Below are 22,731 nucleotides of genomic sequence, written 5' to 3'. Positions count from 1 at the left end.
AATCCTTTTCCTGATGAAGTCAGAGGTCTGGACAGCCCCCCACCCCAGGCTCTGAGATATCCGACCTCTGATTTACTCAATCATCACTTCTGTTATTTGTGTTGCACTTTTCCTTTCTTTGGTTGTTCATCCCACACTAGTCTTGGACTTGGGACAGCTTCTTCTATGCTGGATTTGGCTTTTGTTTGTATACATGTGTGTGTTTTACACTTGGACTAATGTTGTAGAGAATCAGGTTGGTCATGTCCAGAAAAGTTTATTCACAAATGCAGCACACAACAGGAAACAGTGAGCTGCAGACACAGCGGCACGGCTCAGGTGAAAGCGCTGCTTGGACGGAGTGCAGAATAGGGGGAGCACACGTGCGAGCACTGCAGGACGTTTTTGTCCCTTAACTTGAAAAACATCTTTGCACTCAGGTGGCACCTCAGAGCCTTAACATCTTACATGCACCTCCACTGGGAGAGAGCCACAAAACCTAAGGGTTAAATGAAGCCTTAAGACTGGTTCGATTTTGGGTCTGACCTGGACTTGTCCTGTTCCAGACTTTTTTCCAAACCACACTCTGGTAGCATCAACAGATCAAGAACAAACTCAGAGTCGGAGGAATTGTTTTATTTCCTGTTATTGCTCAGACAGAAATTCTGTTAAAAGAAAAAAAAACACTACAATGTTTTTTAAACGTTCCCTCAGTAAAACACTTGAGTAAGACATTAAATACACATCAGACATCCATTTCCACTTCTTCATAACAGCAACAAGTTGTGCAAAAATAAAAACCTTCTGTGCATTGCTTATATTTGCGGTGCTTAACAAATGTATTAGACCACCACCTAGTGTACGTTTTGTCACAGTCGACCTAACTCTGACCAAGCTCTATATTGAAAATCTTATTTTTAATGTTGTAAAATAGCATTATTGTTGTTATCCATGACTTTTGACGTTTTCTGCTTTACAAAAAAAAAAAAGAGTAGAAAACAGTAAAGCACATAATTATTCCCACGTCTCTCTTGGAAATGAGATCAATAAAATTACCTTTTGATCCAGATGCCAAATTACACTTATTTATATGCATTTGCAAACAGAAAAATTAGTTTCGTTTCAGTGGTTGGACGTTACGTTCGATTCACAGTCCACTGTCCCAGATCAAGTTTGGGTATAAAAACTTCAGGGAATTCAGTAATTTTCAGTTTTAAACAAGTTTGTGAAATACGTCTGAAATATTTGTTCTCGTGTAAAACCGGTGGTCTCATAAATTTGTTCAGAACTATATGTGACTTTCATCCAAACGATTATTTCTGAGATATTTAAGGCACTTCACGTCAGTTTAGTTAAACCATCATGTGACCGAGGGACATCACCATCGAATAAAGATTTCAGAACGAGTGATCTCTCTGAGTTGGTAGCTGGAGATTTGATTTCATTTGCCCACGATAATGTTAAAGACCCAGGAATCTGCCACAAATGACATATAAACTCATTTCTTACACACACCATGAGTGCAAAGGAAGACAACACTGTGCTGATGTCATCATCAAGCGCATTTAAAGCTTCAGGAAAGTTATACCGGGCATTGTTTTATCCAGCACAGCGTGACCTGTATTTTACAGCAGGCTAAAAGCAGCAGTAACGTGAAGCACATTAGTCAGCTGATGTGGTCTCACTTTCAGTCCTCTGCACACAGATAGAAATGACATGGTGCAATGACACCTTCTCACTCCTGTCTGTGGCTTAAGTTGTTAATCTATGCACAATCCAAATTACAAAGACACTGTTAGGACTCTCGAAATGTAAATAAAGACTAAATGCAATGATTTGCAGTGCTGCGCAGCTACAACCCTCTGTCAGACAAGAAAGGCACAACATTCCTCTCCCAGAGGAGAGAGGAATGCTGTTGGAAGCAGAGGGAATGCTGCACTGTGGGAAATGTGAAAGTGTCCCACTCTTTCTGACACTGCTCATATTTTTCTTAAATGGCACATTTTCTCAGCTCATGTTCTCAGACATGTTTTCTGTGTTATAATGAGAATAAAATATGTTTACTACATTTGCAAATCCTTGTATTGATTTATTTACATTTTACACAGGAGTCCAACTTTTGGGTTTTTGCAAGTTTAAATTAAAATAAAATCCTGAGGTGCTAGAAAAGGTTCTATGTTTCTAAAGTTCATAAACCTTTAAATAGTCACGGGGGCTTCCGGAGGTAAAAGGTGTTCTAATCTAGAGGCTCATTCTCGGAGGACGTACCAGCAGAGAAAGTAAGTTTAACTTCCTGTTTCCTAGAGAAAGTTCCTGTGGCGATAACCTTTAGAATAATACAGAACACTTATTTTCCACATAAAACAACACAGAAGATCACAGTCATTCCTAAAAAGAGGACTCTACGGGCTGACACCGTTAGCTAAACACAAAGTGCTTCCTGATGCTACTCACAGCAACAAGTGCTTCTAGTGTAAAGCGCATGTCTGCTGATGTCTGCTGTCCACATGGCTAAAACTAACCCTGATCCCACAGCTTAAACTCATTACTATACAACCACATGCGTCACTGCCTGCTAATCATTTTCCATTTACTGTTCATCTCCTTTAAATTGTTTCCCTTCCAGCTCTACTGGTTAGACTGTATATAAAAGATGGCAGCCAAAATATCAGAAATCTGGCCTTGAATTAACTTCTTGTTGTTCTAAACTGTACTGAAGTGGAAATGGTGCCTTGTTACCAAACTTTTAATTCAGTCTGACAAATTCATTCAGAGAGGTGAGGTTTCATTTTACAATCACGACGCTAAAAAAAACTAAACTGGTTCTTTAAGGTACAGTGAGAGACAACACACACATTCACACCCATTCTCACTTTAATACCCTGAGCTTAGTTAATGACATTCTGTTTTTGGGTCCCTTATTCTTCTGCTATTAATAATGGTATTCCTTTAGATTAAATTAGACACACAAACACAAAAAAAACAGGGCTGATCGTCACATCAACCAAACAATATGCTGGTTAACCTATCAGAAGCCGGACGGAAATACTGTAACCATGATGACAGAGCAAATTGTCATCAGCTGATCCCTCACTTTACCAAAAAGTTACACTGATCATTAAAACAAAAATACAACTTTCTGTCACAAATATAAAATATATCTTTTCCATGTAAATATATCTTCATGTGTGCGGACTATTTATTTACAGACAGCTCATTTACAGTCTGACGAGCAAGCAGCCATCACCTCACAGGAGATTCAGTCCTGACATTGAAAAGATCTGAAGGTTCCCTCTGAACATCCAATTTAGGAGCCGGGTTGTGGAGAGAAAAAAGAAAAGAAAAATGTCTTCAGGTCAGTCGGGTATTTTTAGTACTGGATGTACTCGGACTGAAGAGACTGAAAGAGAAAACAAACAGTGTGATTAACTTTAGGGAAAATGTGATCCCTGCATTTCCTGTGGGGGGCTTTAACAGAGCTGTGGGAGGACGATGTGGGAAAAGGAAATTCCAGATGAACTGACATCCATGAAATCAACTATAACAACCCAGGCTTATCTAAAACTTTTGCCCTATGCACGGTTGTTCATCATGATATTTACAATCTATATTGATCATAAACATCATGGCCACCTAAAAAGTCTGTACAAGACTTTAGAGTTCTTTCTAAAGTCATAGCTGAAAACATGAAAAGCTCTACAGTACTCTGTGGAGCTGGTTCATGTCACCAGCACCAACATAAATGTAGCTGGGAATGACACAACAACATGAAAGGGATTTTCTAATTGTGTAAAACTAAAATAAGCACACAGGTGTCTAAACAGAGTCGTATCTACAGTGTCTTTGTGTGTTGCTCCCTGCAGTCCATTTGCACTGTGCCTCTGCAGACATGCCCACATTTTTACAGCAGACAATGCTGCTCGGTTTTTCATTATTCCAAAAGCTCATTTTACATAATTGACAACATTTTTCATCAGAAATATATGACGACAACATTTCTCTGTGCTGTGGCTAACATATATAATCTCAGTCACAGTAGCACTGCATTTATTCTATATCATTGGTCCTTGTCCATGTATGCCTACATGTATGCTAAAGCACTCACAAATACCTTGACTAAGCAGCAATTTTATGAACCGTTCAGAAACCAAGCTGTACGCACAGTGCATGCTGCAAAAAACAAAGTGAACCCTTAAATTTATTAACTCGTACAACCCCTGTTAGCATCTCCATCAGATGCTTCCTGTAGCTGATTATAGTGCTTGCACAGTCATGAGGAGGAATTCTGGGCCATTTCCTGCTACTTCCTACAACTGTTTCAGTTCATCAATATTTGGCAATGTCTTGATTAGTAAGCCTTCTTAGGGCTCAATAAGTAGGAGGTCAGCACTGTGACCTCCCACTGCTCCAAAACATTCATTTTTGCTGGTTCAACTATTCCTAATTTCCCTAACATGCTGACATGTTAGGGAAATTAGCTTGTAAACTGCTGACTTGGCATTTTCCCCTAAAATTCCTGGATCCAGTTTTAAATGACTTGTTCCCTCAGGCTCTGAGGTAACAAATGCTTTACAGGAGGGACAAGGTTTTATGTGCAGAGCCTTAGGAGTTTGTGATCACACCTCATGAGGTCACATTTCTATTCTATAAATCAGATTCATGTCAGCTGACTGGCTGCGCCGTTCTAGCAGCTTTATTTTCTTCTCTGAAACCAGCTCAGAGTTTTGGTGCCTGTGCGCTTGGGATCGCTGTCTTGCTGAAATGTCCACCATCGTTTCAGCTTCATCATCCTGGTAGATGGCAGCAGATTTTTATCAAAAATGTCTTGGTACATTTTTCCACTCATTCTTCCTTCAAATTATATGAAAACTTCCACTGCCGTATACTTAAAAGCCCCACACCATGATGTCCCCACCTTCAAACTTCACTGTTGTCCTTGGGTGATATGCAGCGGCTTTTGGCCTCCAAACATGGTGTGTGTTACGGCATTCAAAGAGTTCAGTTTTGGTCTCATCTGACCAGACTATATCAGGGCTCTTTGACAACAGAATTTTTTTTCCCTCCTCTGTCTGAAATCTTGCAGAGGCCACCCGGTCGTGGTCGGTTTACTGTGTAATGATGTTCTTTTCACTTCAGCAGTGCTCAGTGGAACTCACTGGAGCAGTGTAAAAATTCTAATGTAACCAATGCCACCAGTATGTTTTACCCCTCTTGAGATGTTTCTTATATGACTCTTTTGTATGAGACACCTTTTCATAGGCCATCAGTTGGCACTGAACCAGCTGATATTAGTTTGCACTAAGTGGTAGGATTGCTTTCTAATTACTGACAGATTTCAGCTGCTGTCATGCCTGTTTGCACCTCCCTTTCTTAATCAGTTCAATACTTTTTCCTTTATCATTTCTTATTATTACACATAATGTATGGATATCTACAGTTTCTTGAAGAAGTTTCACCTCTCATCTGAGAAGCTTCTTCAGTTCTGTGTGTGTGGGTTTCCCTGTAAGTCAACAAACACAGACCAGCATCTACTTTTTGACTGACACCACTCATCACAAATAATCAGTAATCAGGACCCTGCAGCACCGAGCAGAAAACATTCCCTCTAAAGCAGAAGGGAAAGAAAAGGAACACACCCCTGTAAAGAAAGCTCTTAAAACACATGGTTATCCCAACCAGGCTTTCATCAAATCAGGAAAGATGCACAGTAAACAAAAGTCAAATGACAAACAGAACAACATGGTCATCCCTTATGTAGCAGGTTTATCAGAGAAACCCAAGAGAATTTTGCATAAGTATGACCTCCCAATGTACTTCAGACCCAGCAGCACCCTCAGACAAAAACTGGCTCATCTCAAGGACAAAACTCCCAAACACAAACTAAGCCACTTCACAAAGGCATGGCACAACATAGAAGAGCCACCTCGACAGGACAAGACTCAGCTGTACACTTGCATCTAAATGTTAAAGGTCACTCTTTCGAGGATGCCATTGTTCATATTTTGGACAGAGGAGACGGTTTGAAAGAGGAGTGAAAGGGGACATTTATGCCCACTGTGAACGACCATCCTAGAACAGAGGGGGTGGTTTAGGACCCCAACTGTCTGCCACCAACAATGCAGTTTTGAGATCCTTTCCCTTTATCTACTTAGAAAATTGGTGGCATGTTCAATGATTCAATGATCATTTTACCTGCTGTATCCAGTTGTTAAACCTCTGAAAAAAATTAGATCATTGAATTTGGATTTGTCATCAAGCGCTGAAGACTACATGTTCACACACGTACATATCCAAGTAACACCTACAACCTCCTCTCAAATGTGTTATATTAAAACTTTAGTTACAATAAGTTAACTCTTTTTAGGGATTGAGATCTGAGCAGGTTCCTCAGCTCAGCAGCAGCTTTGTGTTAGTGTGAGTGACGTTAACATGACTGAGAGAAACATAAGGAGCGGAACGCCACAGAAATATACTGATTCATACCTCCATTAACTAAACAACATCTTTAAAAACAGAGATTCACCAGGTTCATCATGATATTAAAAAGTAACGAGAGGATCATTATCATCCCATTTATAAACCCCCAAAATTACAAACAAACAAAAAAGAATTCTAATGACAAGGTGTTTTTCAACCTGCAAATATTGCGTATTGTATTTATAATTGTAAATCTTTGTCAATAATATGTACAAAATATTAAATCTTTAGGAGTACATAAAACACAATAAGGCATATAAACATATTTAATAGAATGGTTGTCAATTACTTATCTGTTAATAGACTACTGAGTTATTTACAGGCTTTGAGGCTTCTGTGTCTCAGCAGCTCATCCTATACCGTGTAGCTTTTTATGGGGTTTTATTTTGAAGTGGTGACACCTTATCATTTCTTCCCTTCTTCTTGTTGTTACTGTCCAGTCAGAACACAGATCAGTTCAGAAACACCAGAGAAGGAAACGGAAAACAGCAGAGGTCATGGATCAGAAACACACTGGAAACATCAGCTATTAAACAAGCTGTGTTTTTACTGGCTGAGAGTCTAAATGTTCCAGATCAACTACTGTACATTATTAACACACAAAAAAAACAGAAGTCACAGATACAAGATTGAACTCTGTTTTCATATTTTGCTGTTGTGAACCTGCAGACTGTATGTAAAAGTATGTATCCCTGCGATGTCACTCATCCTCAGATTTAGTTGTTTGGCCCTTTCTTGAGCCAGCATGCGTACACTATGCACAGACATACTGAGTAGTCAGTACTAAATAATCCACAGAAACTATGGAAAGGAGCTATTCTGTAACTACAGGTAATTTGTACACCTGTCAATCAAATAAGCCAGGGCCTTACGAGATTCAACTGAGCCCTGTTTAGCGGGTATGCAGGGTAAAAACAGTAGAGAGCAAAACTATTTTGTGTAGCAGGTCATTAACCTGGTTATGTCATGGCTGAAGTTCACCAATCAAAGTCTGTTCATTTTTCAGCCCTGAGAGTTGCTGCTCAAGTGGCTTAAAGAAATCTGCTGTTGCATCCAGTGTGTTAGTGACGTGAAAACAGAGAGCTAAGCAACGCAGACGGAGGGGCCAAGCTGCTGCTGTGTCAGAGGACTTACAGGTATGGAGCGGCTCAGGTAGCGTCCTGAGGGGCCCTTTGTTGCGCTGTAGGGCCCAGGGCCCCTGTAGGGCCTGAAGTCCTGAGGCCCTGGTTGAACAAGACCTTTTCCTGTAGGGGGCACTGCAGGGCTGCTGTATAGACTGATGTTGTTGTTGACTTCATGCTGTATGCTGCGAGGTCCATTACCATAGCGAGAGACAGATGGTGGAGTAAAAGATGATGACGGGGAGCTTGGAGAGAGAGAAGACGAAGACGAGGACGGGGGAGGAAGAGAGGAGTACAGAGTCTTCCTGTCCTTCTCGGTGTCAGCAACGTACAGATCACTGAGAGAGCTGGCCAATCGAGAGCTCAGATTTGAGCTGAAGTCAGCAGGCAAACAACACACAAACAAATTATTACAACAAACAATACAGCTAATATAATGCAACACGTCTGCTCCATCTGAATTCAAGTCAGTGTAAAGGTGACTACACCGGTTTAAACCGGATTCCTGTTACTTTTGCTTAAATCCATTTAAATCCAGTTTAAACCTGAAACAGATCAGGTTCAATCAGCCATTGTTAAAACACAAGTTGAAAATCAGCCAAGTACTTTTACTAAATGGTAAATGGACTTGTTCTTGTATAGCGCATTTCTACTCAGGGCACTCTTTTCGCAACTTCCCTCAATCACCCATGCACACACACTTTCTATCTAACATTCACACACATTCATACTTCACTGCATCAGACAACCCTAAGAGTTGCTGCTCAAGTGCCTTAAAGAAATCTGGTGTTGCATGGGTTAGTATCTTGCATGCAGACTGGAGCAGATGGGACTGAACCACTAACTCTCCAATTAGTAGGTGACCTGCTCTACCACTTCAGCTACAGCCACTAGTACTTCTGACAGGTACTACAGGTAGTGTCTTAGTACTACAGAGCAAGAAAGGAGGCGAGTAGTGAGTTCAGATGAAAAGCAGTAGGTTATAAAGGAGGTGATGTGATGTAGGTGAGACGGGTGTGATAAAGGAGGTCTTTGGGATCACTGACCTCCTGATGTTTGACATTGTTGATGATGGACTCTTCCCGATCCTCTTGGCTGCAGCAGAATTGGAGGATGTCGGGTAGTTGGTGGACTTGAGTGGGGAAGTGGCGCCCATCGACAGTCTGGACACAAACATACAATGGTGATCAAAAGTCACGATTCCTATGTTCTTGTGTGCACTGAGGAAAGCTGTAATATGTTTGGCTGTGAGGAATTGTACCTGAGTGGTTGGGAGGCTGATCTACTGTGAACATTTATCTCCTCCACTCTGAAAAATGACATCTTTGTCAATGCAGGCTCCGAACAAAACTTAAGACAAGACAGACTACATGCCAGTGCCTGAAAAATCAGCCTGCCACCTTTCAGCAGGGGGGCAGGGGAAGAAGAAGGCGGAGAAAGATAGAGGAGGGTTCACTTGTCCTGGTTTATAAGAAATACTTTTAGTTCAGTGCCAAGCAGTTTTCCGGGATTCGGAGCGCTTCCTGCAATCAGAACACACACACTTAGGGCCATCCGAAAAGAGCCTGTGAGTTACTGCAGTGCAACAGTCTCTTGTAGCTTATTCCTTTAAGTGAAACCAATTTAATATCTCAGGAACTGCATTAGGATCCCAGGAGCTCTGATGTTCTGTCCACTTATAAAGCAATTTGCACACAGCCTTGAAGGTGACGCTTGATTGCCAGTGGAAATTCCAGACTTTGGTTAACTAGTTAAGCCTTTAATAAATTTACCACCCCCTCATATCTCAGTCAACAATATCCTTTGCTTTCACTGGTAGTCACTTCAATTGCTTGTGTGAAAGCTGAGAAAGTTTAACTCGGGTTCCTCCCACTTCGTGTATGTAATGATTATTTTGGCCACTCCTGCTTCATATCACCCAAAGTGGCTGTAGTTGTCACAAGCTCTAGAAAAAGGTGAACTATGAATCGTTTAAGCGTAAATTAACACACATAACTCAAAGGCTGAACCAGGGTTGTGTCTACACATAATTATAATAATACATTTTATTTAAAAGCACCTTACAAGACACCCAAGGACACTTCACAATAAGAATAAAAAATATATAACAGAAGAAAGACAGCACGAAGAACACTTAAAAACAAGACAAAATAAACAATAAGTTCACATTCAATATGCACACTTGAACAGATTTCAAGGTTATAATCTGCCTGGGAGCAGAGCAACTGAAGGCTCTGCTTCCCATGCTACTGAGAATTTGCATATGATCAAGGAACTGACCTCCCAGCCCATTGTTCCCTGAGTGGTGCTAGTCTCAGTCATTATGCAAATGTACTGTTTATAAGCTTGGGGAAACCACCAGTCAGCTGAGACTGAAGACGTCACTTGGATAAGTGACGAAATGTTTCTCCCACTGAAAACGCAACGTCCAGATGAACAGAATCAACTTTTATTTATTTATTCATATTTCTTCACCCAAATCGATGAAAACTGCCCAAGATAACACAGTTTAACAAGACATGAAACCGCATTTTTCCACCAACAAGGTGATTCTCAAAGAACTATCAGCTGAATACTAGCATGCATATCTCAGCATGGCACAGCTTCTGCAATATCGAAATCTAGTGCTCAAAGCAATAAGGTACAAGAGACCGCTGCACGGCAGGCTTTTTTCGGACGGCCCTAAGTGTGTGTTCTGATTGCAGGAAGGACTCCCAATCCTGAAAAATTGCTTGGTACTAAACTAAAAATATTTTTTATAAATAACGACAAGTAAGCAGTCCTCTCTCTTTCTCCTCCTTCCTTGTGAATTAAAAAATTGGAAGAAAATGGACATTGTGAAGAACAAAAGAAGAAGTGGCAGGCCTAAAGAACCATTTACAGAAGATGAACGGTATATGAAAGTCATGTCTTTAAGAAACAGAAAAAAAACAGCAAAGAACTGACACAGAACCTGAAAGTTCAGCTGATCGCGCCATTGTAAGATGATAAAAGTGGTTCCCTTAGATTCAGAATTGGTTGTTCCCTTATCACATGTATGGCCTGCTTGAATCCTTACCCATCTTTCACCATCTTACAATGCTGTGATTGCAGCCATTCCCCAACTCTTTGTGAATGGTACTCATGGCCATTGACCAGTGGTCATGTCATCAGACTGACCTCACAGCCCATTAGTTAGTCAGTGTTGCTAGTTTCAGCCATTATGCAAATGTACCGCTTATAAGTTGGGGAAATGTGCAGTCAGCTGAGTTTGAAGAGATCACATTTTTCCCACTGAAAAGTTTCAGCTGTAATGGGTGGTACTGATTTGGTTAGGTTTTAGTACCTCAGGGCACTAGTAGTGGCCGGACGGGGGAAGCGTCGGCTCTTTAAGGCTCTCAGTTTGTCTCCCTGAGTCAGGCCCAGCCCGCCGTCTGTTTGGTCACCCTGAAACATAAAACAAAAATACCATATGACAACTGATATGTTGCACTTCACAATGAGAATAAACTCACAATAAATAAATAAATGATGCTATTAACAATAATAATGACAGAATAATCATAATGATGTAAAAGAAAAACTAACAGTAAGTAAAGAATATCAATGAGTGCCTAATACCTGTGATTAAAAGTGAACCATCAACAAATAGCTGATCCTGACCGATCAGCAGTCAAAGACAAAGCTCCTGTTTCCAACTCAATCCTATCATCAAGACAAGCCTAAGACTAAATAGTCATGCAAAAACTAAACACCAATTCAATCTTTAAAGCTCAATACACTTAAATAAAAGCAGGCCAGCTTTCAATGTTTAATTGTGCAATATTTTGGGAGTTTGTTGAATTACCTCACAGAAAATTCACTTCTTTGTAATATTGTAATGTGATAAGAAACACAAAGAGGAAACAAGACTTTTTTTTGATAAAGATCACATAATGTGTTTTGATTATGATTATGAATGCTGAAGTGTGTGTGTGTGTGTGTGTGTGTGTGTGTGTGTGTGTGTGTGTGTGTGTGTGTGTGTGTGTGTGTGTGTGTGTGTGTGTCCTACCTCATGTAGTTGGTCGGAGCTCTGCGATCTGGTCAAGTTGCCGTTAGGGTTTGTGTTGATGTGTGTAGGGTTTAATGTGAGCTCCTCCATACTGGTGATGAGATGAGGCATAGCCCTCTCCTCCTGCTTGGCTTTTTGGGAATGCTGATTGTCTCCGAGTGACCACAGCGCTGCCTGCTTCCTGTTAATGCAAACATACATCAATGTTGATGCTACAACTGGTTTTCTTTAAAGATCCTGCTTCACAGTTGCTTAAATTTTGTCTCATGCAAATAAAAAACTTATTTGGATTAATGTTTTTGTCGGATCAAGTTGTTGTCAGCCAGACCCTGGATCTTTTTGCTCTTTGAAACTGTTGTTTGACTGATTGATATAGCAACAAACCCTTAAATCTATTTGGTTAATCTTAATTGTCTTGTGGGTTTGAAGGCTTATTGGATTGAAGAACCAAATAAACAGGATCAATATAACTAGGACAAACTGAGCCTTGTTTTAACTAACTTACAGACAACAGGACCCTGAACTGCAAACTACTATATCCCAACAAAACATTAATTTGTCACACTGGATAAAAAAATGTTTTTGAAGTGATAGATCGCTAATTAAAAAACTTAAGCAGTTAAAAATTTCAGCTGTTTGTTGAGTAGCTGCAGAGCTCAGACTCAAACCACTATGTGCTGATTGAAATCTTCACCACATTCAAACATGTGTTCACAGAAACATAGTTTAATGACGAAACAAACTTAGCTGCTCTATACTAGCCTGCAGTAACTTGGTAATCTGATTACAGGTTTTAAGAGCAAAACTGGATGGTCACACATTAAAGTAGTTTCTGCACTGTTTCAGATGCAGGATAAATACAAGATGAGGCTATTTTGAGGCGCTATAAAATTAACTTTATTTTCAACAGTCACCAAAACATAAAACTGAATATATAGAAGTCACCAGTTAAATCTTCTAAAAACTAAATTTAAAAGTCGACTAACTTTAAAAGTCGACTGCCCTATCAGAAGGTTTCTTAAAAAAATGATATTATTATCACAATATTTTCTGTTTCACTTCTTTTGGTTTCTTTCTGGGAGTCAGTGCTGGTGGTCATGAGTATCACACCTTCCATTTACTTTCATGTGCTTCTCACATTTACTAGAATACCCGTGATCCATGATCATTGCCTCTCTTTCATGTAGACAGGGCAGAATGAATGTGACATTAACTTGTTGCACCATCTTGTGGTACAAACTGGCATTACACCAAACTATGGTTCAGCTTTTTGTTTGTTTCTTTTTTTACACTGCACTTATGTAGTAGATATAGTTGGGGTCAGAGCTTTACTTTCACAAATCACAAGCATGGATGGCCAGGTATTTTTGGATGGTGGAATAATACAGACATCTTTTATGACTGTATTACTACTGTATTATAATTTTGGTGCACAAGTTTGAATTTATTTTGAATTTTCTTTAATGCACACAGAATCAAAATAATACATAGAGGCTCCTCCAAAATTTCTTTAGGAAGTTTTAGATGTCACAGGCCTTTGGTTACTTTCAATAATTAACAGTTCTCTCTCCACTGGCTGTGTCGCAGAATACTTAAAGACAGCCTCTGTACAACCATCATCAAAAAATATAGTCTTGATCCCTCTGACCACGACAATTAATGACCAATCTCAAAGTTACCTTTTATAGTTGCATCATGCAACTGAATACTGTTTTGGAAAGGCTCTCTACACCTACGTCGAAGCAATGTCTTTGAAAAAAAAACATTCAGGTTCACAGCACTGAGGCTGTGCTTATTATGGTAACATGACGTTGTAAGTGGTGACACTGCTGAAACTGTCTTATCTTATATTAGGGAATGGATGCGTGCAATTAAAAAAAAAACTCATTTAGATAAACTGCATCCAAGCATCAAGTCCTTCATTTGTCCTTTATCAGTTTATGCAAAATCAGCTGTCAGTAACCTGGGAGTGATATTCAATTCTAATTTCATCTTTGTGAAACATGAACAAGATCACCAGGTCCTGCTACTACCAAGAAATATCACAAGGACAGGATCATCTGAGAAGGAGAGTTGTAGATTTACACAAGCTGGGAAGATATTTTTCCGGACCACTTTCTAAAGAACCATACTTCCCAAGAGCATTACTTCCAAGAATTGTCCAAAAGTACAACTTATTTGGATTGGCCAACACTTTGCCAAGGTCTGGACAACGAGCCAAGCTCTCACCCTCAGATGACAGGAAACTGGTGGAACACCAAGTTAAACACAGTGTCCCTATCCACAGTGAAGTGAGTATTGCTTCAGGGTGGACTTGGAGGGCGCCGACCGGGGCACTTACTTCAAAATGAATTTAAGCTTGACTGCAATTTGCAGCTGCCCACACGGACAAGCCAAATGCCTTCTGGAGAAATGTTTTATGGTCAGATGAGAAAATGCCTGAGCTGTTTAGCCAAAATGACAGGAGATATGTTTGGAGGAGTAAAGGTGAGTATTTCAAACGTAAGAACACTGTCAAGCATGGTGCTGCTCATGCATCATGCTCTGGGGCTGTTTTCCTGCCAGTGGTACTGGTCCACTGCATAAAGAGGATATAATGAAGAAGAAGAACAACTACCTCAAAATTATTCAGCTTCAGCCGAACTCAACAGCTAGATGGTTAAAACCTGTGCCCCCAATCTTTTTTTGTTTGTTTGTTTGTTTGTTTTAAATACTTAAAGATGTATGACTATATAATCATTCCACCCTGCAAAAAGAACAGCTACAAAAAAAACATTTAAAAGCCCAGAATTTCAGTAGCATTAATGCCCACAGTGAATATACGTAAACTTACCAAAATTATAGATGTTTGTGGACAAAATATGAGTAAATTTTGGAAGCAAGCTAGTTTGATGCATCATACAACTGAATACTGTTTATCTTTACATCTTAAGAATTTGTTTGTTGTTCTTTCTGAAAGATGAAAACACTCACAAAAATGAAAGGCAGAGATACAATCAAACAAATAATGAGAGACCTACTCCTCTAAGAAGTTCTGCTGGGGTCCAATAACAGAGCCCGGTCTGCAGATCCGTATCCATGCGATGGCCTCACCTGCTGTGAAGCGGTAATGTTTCATCAGGTAACAGCCAATTAGAGTTCCCGTCCTGCCCAGACCAGCTGGCAGAAAGACAAAGAAGTGAACTAGTGAGTCAGCAGAGAAGTATTAAAGTAGACTTCAAACAGCCTTCTTGTTTGTTTCTATCACAAACTCTGTGGATGAACACCACTAACTCACTGCACCAACTGCAGATAAGTACCACATGCTAAATGACAATAGACTGGTCACTTCCGTTAAACTTCTAAAGCCTGCCTGAAGGGTCTAGGGATTTGGAAAGATCCCCTCACTTGCTCCAAAATGTAAATATTAGGGCTGCAACGATTCATCCTGCCTGCTCAAGGCTGATGCCAGCCGTCCTATATTAGATATAGCCTTACCTGCAGCAAACAGGGGTGAGTCTAAAGGGGGGCATTGGGGTGTATTAGATCATATTTATTTCAAGGTATTCATAATACTTTTTCATATTGAAAGTGAAATAATATAAAATACTGTGTTAATTAAATTGTGTCAATATTTTTTAAAGGGTTGTTGTTGTTGTTGTTTTAAACAAGTTAATAAAAAGCCATGAGCCAGTAAAACTGTGAGCCACTGACCAGGGGGGTTTAGGTTGGACACTGAATTATTAATAATATTAATTAACATCTACACCATCAGAACCAGATAGAGGACAGGACATACCCTTGCAGTGGACGGCCACAGCACCATCTGTATTCTCACAGATGTGCAGAAAGCGCCGTGCGATGATGTCGTTGGGTGTGGTGCCATCTGGGAAGAAAAGGTCGTAGTGGCTGAAGCCTGCATCAGTGAAGCGTTTGGCGTCGTAGATCTTCTTGTTAAGACGGATGATAGTAGTCACATTGTGTTTTCTGAAGTATGGGAAGTAAGCCTCAGGAGCATGCAGAGGGTAACCTGCAGTAGGCAGAATGACAACAGATGTCACTTACATCCTTTAATGCTTTTGTTTCATTGGGAGACTAGATTGGCCTGACTTTGGTCAATGTAGTCACACCTGGTTAAGCTGTGATGCCACATCATCGTCATTTGACTCAGAACACACTATATATTGTTTCTGCTTATTTGATCCATATGACTGGTGTATTTGCCTCTTTTCTCATTTCCTAAGGAGAACAGAGGTGATGAAAAAAGTCTTACAACAAAAAAAACCAAAACCGTTTACTGCTCTATTGCTTCCTTTACCTAGAAAGGTACAACCTAACCCGGGTCCAAATAGGTGAGTGCATAAACTATTAAAGACAATACTCCTTGGGGTTGCATGAAGAAGCTCAGCAGACTTTTACGCCGGATCCCCAATCTGCTGTGGTGGCCTGTTTGCATAAGCACTTTAATATCACTGGGTGACAAAGAATCTACCCAAGATTTTAATGAATATTCCCCTTGCAGGAAATTTTAACTGATCAACTTCTGTGTCGGGCAGTTTTGAATAGATATGTAATTCAGTTCCTCCCCAAAAATTAATTAATAGCCCAACTCATCCCAGGAAAATAATCCTTTACCAACTTTTTTCTTACTTTATTAGCACTCCACATAAATATTCCTAAATGTTTTTGTAAATGACATCCTTCAACTTGACTCAACTCGACTGTTTCCGTTGTTTTGCATTAAAATTGAATACCACCTCAACGTGTGGACCGTTATAGCGATGCATTTAAAAGTTGTGGCATCATTTGTATGTGACACAAAAACAACATCCGCCTTGGATGTCGAGGCGATTGTATGCCAGCTTTTTTTTTTTCAGGCTCGGGGACCACGCTGTTTGGTTTGGCCATTTCCCTTGCTGCTGAGTTTCAAAATTTGCAGTTTTGATTTTCATGAAGGAGTCATTGTTATGATCATCGAGTGACTAGCCAACCAGTGGCATACAGTGTATAATTTCACATTTTCAGATAGATTCATGAACTAGGTACCAAATGGAAAACCATAGTGGGAAGGGCTGAGGGAGAGCATGGATCTCCGCTACACGCTTAACCAAGACTAAGACTAAGTATGTATTATTGTAGGGTCTACCTTACAATATAAAGCGCCACGAGGCAACTGTTGTTGTGATTTGGCGCTGTATAAATAAAATTAAATTGAACTGAATTGAACTGAATTGAATGAAAGCAATTAACAATCAGCAATCTCTCTTTAAGACAGCCTTTTGACCAAATCTGTCCCCAGGCTTCAAACAGGGAACAGTAGAGGGCAGTTGATAACGTGGGAAGATCCCACAGTGGCACAAGCAGGCTAGAAGTTTACAGAAAATTACAGATTTCATCTGGCCATTGGTGAGTGCAAAACTAAATCAACTGGTCTGAAATAAGAAAAAAAAATATGAAAAAGTAAAAGTTGTATAGATTTAAAGAGTTAATATGGCTAATGAACAACAGATTATCTATTTGAAGTGTTTAGATGTGCACAGCTTACAACTTGTAAAAGTGAAACTCCGTAACATAAACTGTTAACCCTATTGGAGTGTGTGCATGTGTGTTAGACTGAAGATTGTAACAGTGAATGAGAGCCCCAGCTGAGTAGAGACAGGGATGTAGTTTACATATATAATTATTAGAGACTGAAAAGATCTATTTAAAAAATAAAACAACAACAAAACATCAATTTTCCTCATTTGGTGGTGATTTCACCAATATTTACAAGCTAAAGGCATTTGTAGTTTACACATTATGCAACACAGTAAACTTATATATCTCTACTAAACGCAGGTGGATGTTAATTTGTCTTTGATATGCCTTTTTACATAAAAATGAAAGATTTACTTTTTCTTTGTTATTATTTTATGTGTTACAGAACATGACACAACACAACAACGCCAATACCACCTGGGCCATTTCTATGCCATGTCTACCAGTTCACCACCAGCTCATCACCACTCACTGGGAATGAAGACTGCTAATGCTTGAGAGAGGGTCCTGGAATAGGAAAGACCCCATCTAAAGCCCACTCTGTCAACATGAAAACCAGGCCTGTTGTACCTACATGCCAGGATACAGAGAAGCCAGTTCAGAAACCCCTTCAACACTTCACTGATGCTTTTGCAGGAGAGGAGCATGTGACCCCGCCATACTTCAGACCTATGCTACAACCATTTAACACTAGTCTCCTGGCACCCAGAGATAGTAAGCTGTGTAAATCCGGCACGACTAGCATTGTGGTAGTAGCATCTGCTACTCAACACACTCAATACAAGCACTAGCTACAAGACAGTGTTGCTACTTCTTGTGAACTAGTATATAACTGCAGCATAACAAAGTTCCCAGTGACTGCATTGTGCACTCGACTGTGGACATCTGTGAGTAGCAAGATGAGATTTTTGAATTGGCCACATCTAGTCCCTTGGTTGTTGCTGACTGGCCCACATGAGGTCAATGGTAAATTAAGATTTAAAGTACATAAGTATACATCATGCAGTTTGCATGCAGTCTGTGGCAAATCACAACACAACTATATAGAAGGCTACTGTTTTTTAATTTACTAATGGTTGCATAAAGATGATTGTAGGGTTTTTACTAAAATGTGGAATTTTAAGTATTTATTTTCTGTCATTGGCGGCAACATAGCCAAGCGCTTAGTTTGTGGAGAACAGAGAGCTGTGTTTCAATCACTATGAGGCCCAATGTGCAGACAAAATACAAGAACTTGACTGTTTGCGACCGGGAACCGCACAGCACACAATACACCCGACCCTTACGTCGCCTTCTGCGGGTGGTGGGCCTACAGGTATGTGGGCCCATGTCCCTTTTCGGGTTGTGCCCGACCGGGCCCTACGGACTATGGACCAGCCACCAGTAGCTTACCCTCAGGCACCCTCCCTGGGCCTGGCTCGAGGGCGGGGGCCCTAGTAAGCCTATCCCAGGCAGAGTGAACTGTTCCCTGGATCTTCTGCTCTTAGGGGTTTTTGAATCATTCAATTTGCCATGGGAGACACTAGCGGGGGGCAAAAACATTTAACATTTCCAATGCCTAACTAATGTCTATCCTTACCAGTAACAGTTTATAACGACACAAAATGAATACTGAGCAGACTGAGTTTATCTTATTGCCGCGGACCTCATATTTCGTGTAAATTAAATGCTCACCCCTGGTATACCCCAGCTGAGGTAATGGTATCTGACCTTCTGATGATGTAACTGGAGGTGTTCTAACCCTAAACCCACTCCACCCCCCATTTCCACAACCGACCAAATTGATAACAGACAAGAAGATGCTAAAACAACACACACCCGACTCCCTTGCTATTGCAGAAAAGACAGGCTGCAGTCTGAACACGTTCACTCACCGTTCTCCACTTTAGTTTTAGGATGAGGACCACTGAAGGCCAAAAACTTTCCTGGTACAATCCAGTTCAGATCTCCATTCTCCACGCGCTACCAACAAAAAACAACAACAACAACAAAAAACCTTTAGAAGATGTAGTAAAAGCAAGCACACACATCAGGTTAACAAAAGCTAAGACTATCAATTATTTAGATCATGAATGAATGCTTGCAGCCACTACGCCAGAAATGATGATGAAAATCCTGAATATTTGTCAGTTAAATTTTAACTAATAATGCCCTGAGAGCTGTACTTAATCCATTTAAGAAAATTAGAAATACGAGTGGTAGATGCTGTTTATTTAAACAAGGGGAACTTCCTATATATTTATGTGTATTTCCATCAATATTTGATATAGATAAGAAGCGACAGGGGTCTAAGATGTACCTGTGTGCCTAGTTTGCTTGCTCAACTTGTGATTTTGTGCATTATAGTAAGATTCTTTCCATTCTGCAAGGAGTGCTTTTGTCTACATAATGTGAGAATAGTAAACATCCTTTTAGTCTGCAAAACAAACACGCTGAATTTTGTATTAATTTTTTGCTGACTTTCTTTAAAACAAATCTTAATTCATTACAAATGTAGACAGAACTCAGTTGGAGTGACTCTCTTCGTGTTTTGCTTTGATGTCAAAAGTTATATGACTGTCAACCAGGCTCAGATTGTTTTTTGTCTTTCTAAACCTTTCCCTTCTAACTGAATTTTAAAGACTGACTTGATGAAGTAAACACTGGCAGCGGCTGGTAACTAATGATGTGAGTATTCATACCTCATAGTGTTCATACTCGTCTACATCAAAGGTTTCGAAGTTGAAGAAGCCATGCTGCAGAGCCTGAAACACAGAATGACTGACTCTGTAAACAACTGAACAAAACTGAGGGCAGAAAGATCGGCAACAAAGCTGCAAGATGGCTGCAGTAATGGTCCAGCAGAGCAATAAAATATAAAGATATAATAGATTTAACAAAAATGTTAAAAATGTAGAACTCAGTACATTACAAGAGTAATTTGATCTATGTAAATGTAATGTGTGTAAACTGTACTATAGACACTAAAAGAAACAGAAAATGTAATAATGCCCACAGAAAAAAGGTAGTGTGGAACATCTACTGTGGAAAAAAAAATGTCATTAATCCAATAAACTAAGATTTTAAATTCAAGTACTCAGCAGACGGCACATTGACCTCACCTTCCTGATGCCCTGCAAGCAGTCCAACACAGTCAGGTTGAAGGTGCAATTCCCAAAAGAAGCATCCCTGCAGAGATACATATTGTGAAGACACCATACAGCAGCTTAGCCCATATACTAGGAAGCTAATAGACATTACACAATTCAAAAACTCCATTTAACACAACACCAACAAAGCACCCTGTCCACTGACAGTGTGGCATTTGTGAGTAGTCCTGTGTAGTCTTTATGTAGGGGTGCACGCCTCCTGGAAGAACAAGTCCCACTAGGAAAGTTTTAGGAGAGCAAAACAGGTTGTCTAACAGTTTTGGCATGCTAGCAGGATGAGCTTTTAAAGCTGAAGAGACTGGCTGTGATGTGTTAACCCAAGCCAATATTTTAGCTGGCCTGCCTGCTTTGTTTGTCCAACAACTATTTATTAAAGGTTATTTAAATAAGACCGCCGCAGCTTTTCTTGTCTGATGTATTTTAGACTTAAGATTGAAAAGGTCAGTCTTACAATGAATCATTACTGACATGTTTTTGTTTAACATCCATATTTTACACACTATTTTCCCAGCTGTACTGAAAATGTACCCAAGCCAGAATAAACTGAAGTGTTCCACTCTATTTTTCAGCAAATGTCTTTGAAAAAGCCATCTACTGGCAGACTCTTCTTCTACATCCTGAAGAGTGTCCCAGAAAGTCGACTCTGTTCATCCGGACGTAGCATTTTCAGTGGGAGAAACATTTCATTACTCATCCAAGTGACTTCTTCAGTCTCAGCTGACTACCGGTTTTCCCAACCTTTTTAATAGCACATTTGCATTATGACTGAAAGTAGCACCACTGAATATCAACGGGCCGTGAGGTCACTTTCATGTTCATTAATGACCATTGATCAAAGGCCATGAGTACCATTCAGAGAGTTGGAGAATGGCTGCAATCACAACATTGCAGATGGTGAAAGACGTGTCCCTTAGGCCCCCTCCTCGATTCAGAGATGGTCTTTCCCTTTTCACATAAATGGCCTCCTTGACTGCCCGCCCAAACCAACGTTCCTCCCACCACCACATCCTAGTCATTGAAAGAGCGTCCACTGGCCTGAAGGTGTGTATAGACTGCGTAGTCCTGACCTGATGAGTTAGCTTTTATGTGTTGCGCTTCGCCAGAGGTTGTTTGGTTTCCCCGATGTATAAATCATGGCAATCCTCCTGGCACTTCACAGCGTACACTATATTACTCTGTGTTGGGGGACCTGATCCTTGGGGTGCACCAATTTTTGGCGCAGCGTGTTTTGGGGTTTGAAAGACACAGAGACGCTGTGTTTAGAGAAACTGTATCTTAACTGTTCCGAGTCCTGACACATAAGGGATCACTCCAGGTTTTCGCTTATGCAGCAGTTTCCCTTCTTTTATTGATATGTACACCATCCAAGTTTTAGGTGACCATGTCCATGTGGGTATTCCAAGAAGTAGGTTTAGCTATCAACTCTGAGTTTGTTAACCCTGAGATGAGGGACACTCTGGTTTTCTGTTCCAGAAAGAGCATCAACTTCAATCCTGAATCAGTTACCAGGGTAACACACACCTGCTTGCTGGCAGGTTTTCTTCAACAAACTGAGTTTCCCTGACTCCTCCCCTCCTGCTGCACCTGAACCAGCTGACAGACATCAATTCATCTCATCATTCATTAAGTTGTTGGGGTGCATAGGTGAGTCAATTCATTTCCAGAAGTTTATGTTTGAAACAAACACTGAAATCCCAGATTTACAGTAGTTTGCCATTCTGTGTATTTAACATGAACACTTTTACAGACATTCTGTCATCATTTATTTATACACAGATTTATAATAATCTCAGAATAAAACATAAGTAGCCTCCATCATTTTAATTGTTTAATCAGATCTTTAGTTTCTGTTTTCACACGTTTTGTCTCTCTCTTCTTACAGCTGAATAATTACATTTAAAATCAAAAGTAAAATTAGGATTTAGTTTTATCTAATGAAAATTCTTATTGGCCTAAATCATGAAAGCAGAATGTTGCAATTTAAATATTATATAACAAACTATGAATGAAATAATATGTTTTGGCTGTGATGATGACAGAGTGGCCCAAACTGATTAAAATGACTCTTCTTCCCTCCTGTTTTTATGGATGAATATCTTGGTCAGCACTGACATGTGTTCATATTCCTCGGTTCATTGGATTAAAATTGAGGCTCTGCACTTTATTTACCCGTTGCCATGGTGAATTGTAGAATCAGGACTCTGTGATGACAGCTTTCTTTCTCTATCAGCTCTGTTAACTCAGGGTGAACCTAGTCCGTTGATTGGACGGACTCTGATCAGCTGTTCTGGAACAGGAAACTCAGAGTTGCTGATCTCAGAGTTTGTTTTTAACCTCAGACTTAGATGAACATGGTTCCTGGAATCCCTCCTGGTCTGGATGAATAAATATATTCCACACAGCTGCAGAGATCATCACTTGTTTTGGTAAGAGGTGGTTTCAGATCCTCAGTGTGCAA

General features: G+C 40.1%; 1 protein-coding gene across 3 annotated transcripts in view; it reads right to left on the bottom strand.

Moving 5' to 3' along the window:
- Positions 1-600: 600 nt before the first annotated feature.
- cdc14ab (cell division cycle 14Ab) overlaps positions 601-22,731 on the bottom strand; it is a 28,643-nt gene continuing 6,512 nt past the window's right edge. For 2 of the 3 annotated variants that reach the window (XM_006803594.2, XM_006803595.3), the window contains exons 6-16: positions 20,226-20,292; positions 19,806-19,868; positions 18,999-19,086; positions 15,386-15,616; positions 14,628-14,766; positions 11,608-11,788; positions 10,903-11,003; positions 8,839-8,886; positions 8,624-8,740; positions 7,591-7,951; positions 601-3,379 (exon numbers count right to left, since the gene is read on the bottom strand). In XM_006803594.2, the coding sequence (XP_006803657.1) occupies positions 3,350-3,379; positions 7,591-7,951; positions 8,624-8,740; positions 8,839-8,886; positions 10,903-11,003; positions 11,608-11,788; positions 14,628-14,766; positions 15,386-15,616; positions 18,999-19,086; positions 19,806-19,868; positions 20,226-20,292 (1,426 nt within the window). In that variant the 3' untranslated portion in view covers positions 601-3,349. The remainder of the gene's footprint in view (positions 3,380-7,590; positions 7,952-8,623; positions 8,741-8,838; positions 8,887-10,902; positions 11,004-11,607; positions 11,789-14,627; positions 14,767-15,385; positions 15,617-18,998; positions 19,087-19,805; positions 19,869-20,225; positions 20,293-22,731) is intronic. The other variant, XM_006803596.2, reaches the window with a different exon arrangement.

This window comes from Neolamprologus brichardi, chromosome 17 (assembly GCF_056152115.1).
Source record: "Neolamprologus brichardi isolate AB-2024 chromosome 17, ASM5615211v1, whole genome shotgun sequence".
NCBI lineage: Eukaryota > Metazoa > Chordata > Actinopteri > Cichliformes > Cichlidae > Neolamprologus > Neolamprologus brichardi.
The sequence above is the reverse complement of the archived record's forward strand: the minus strand, read 5'-3'. Positions and strand labels throughout refer to the sequence as shown.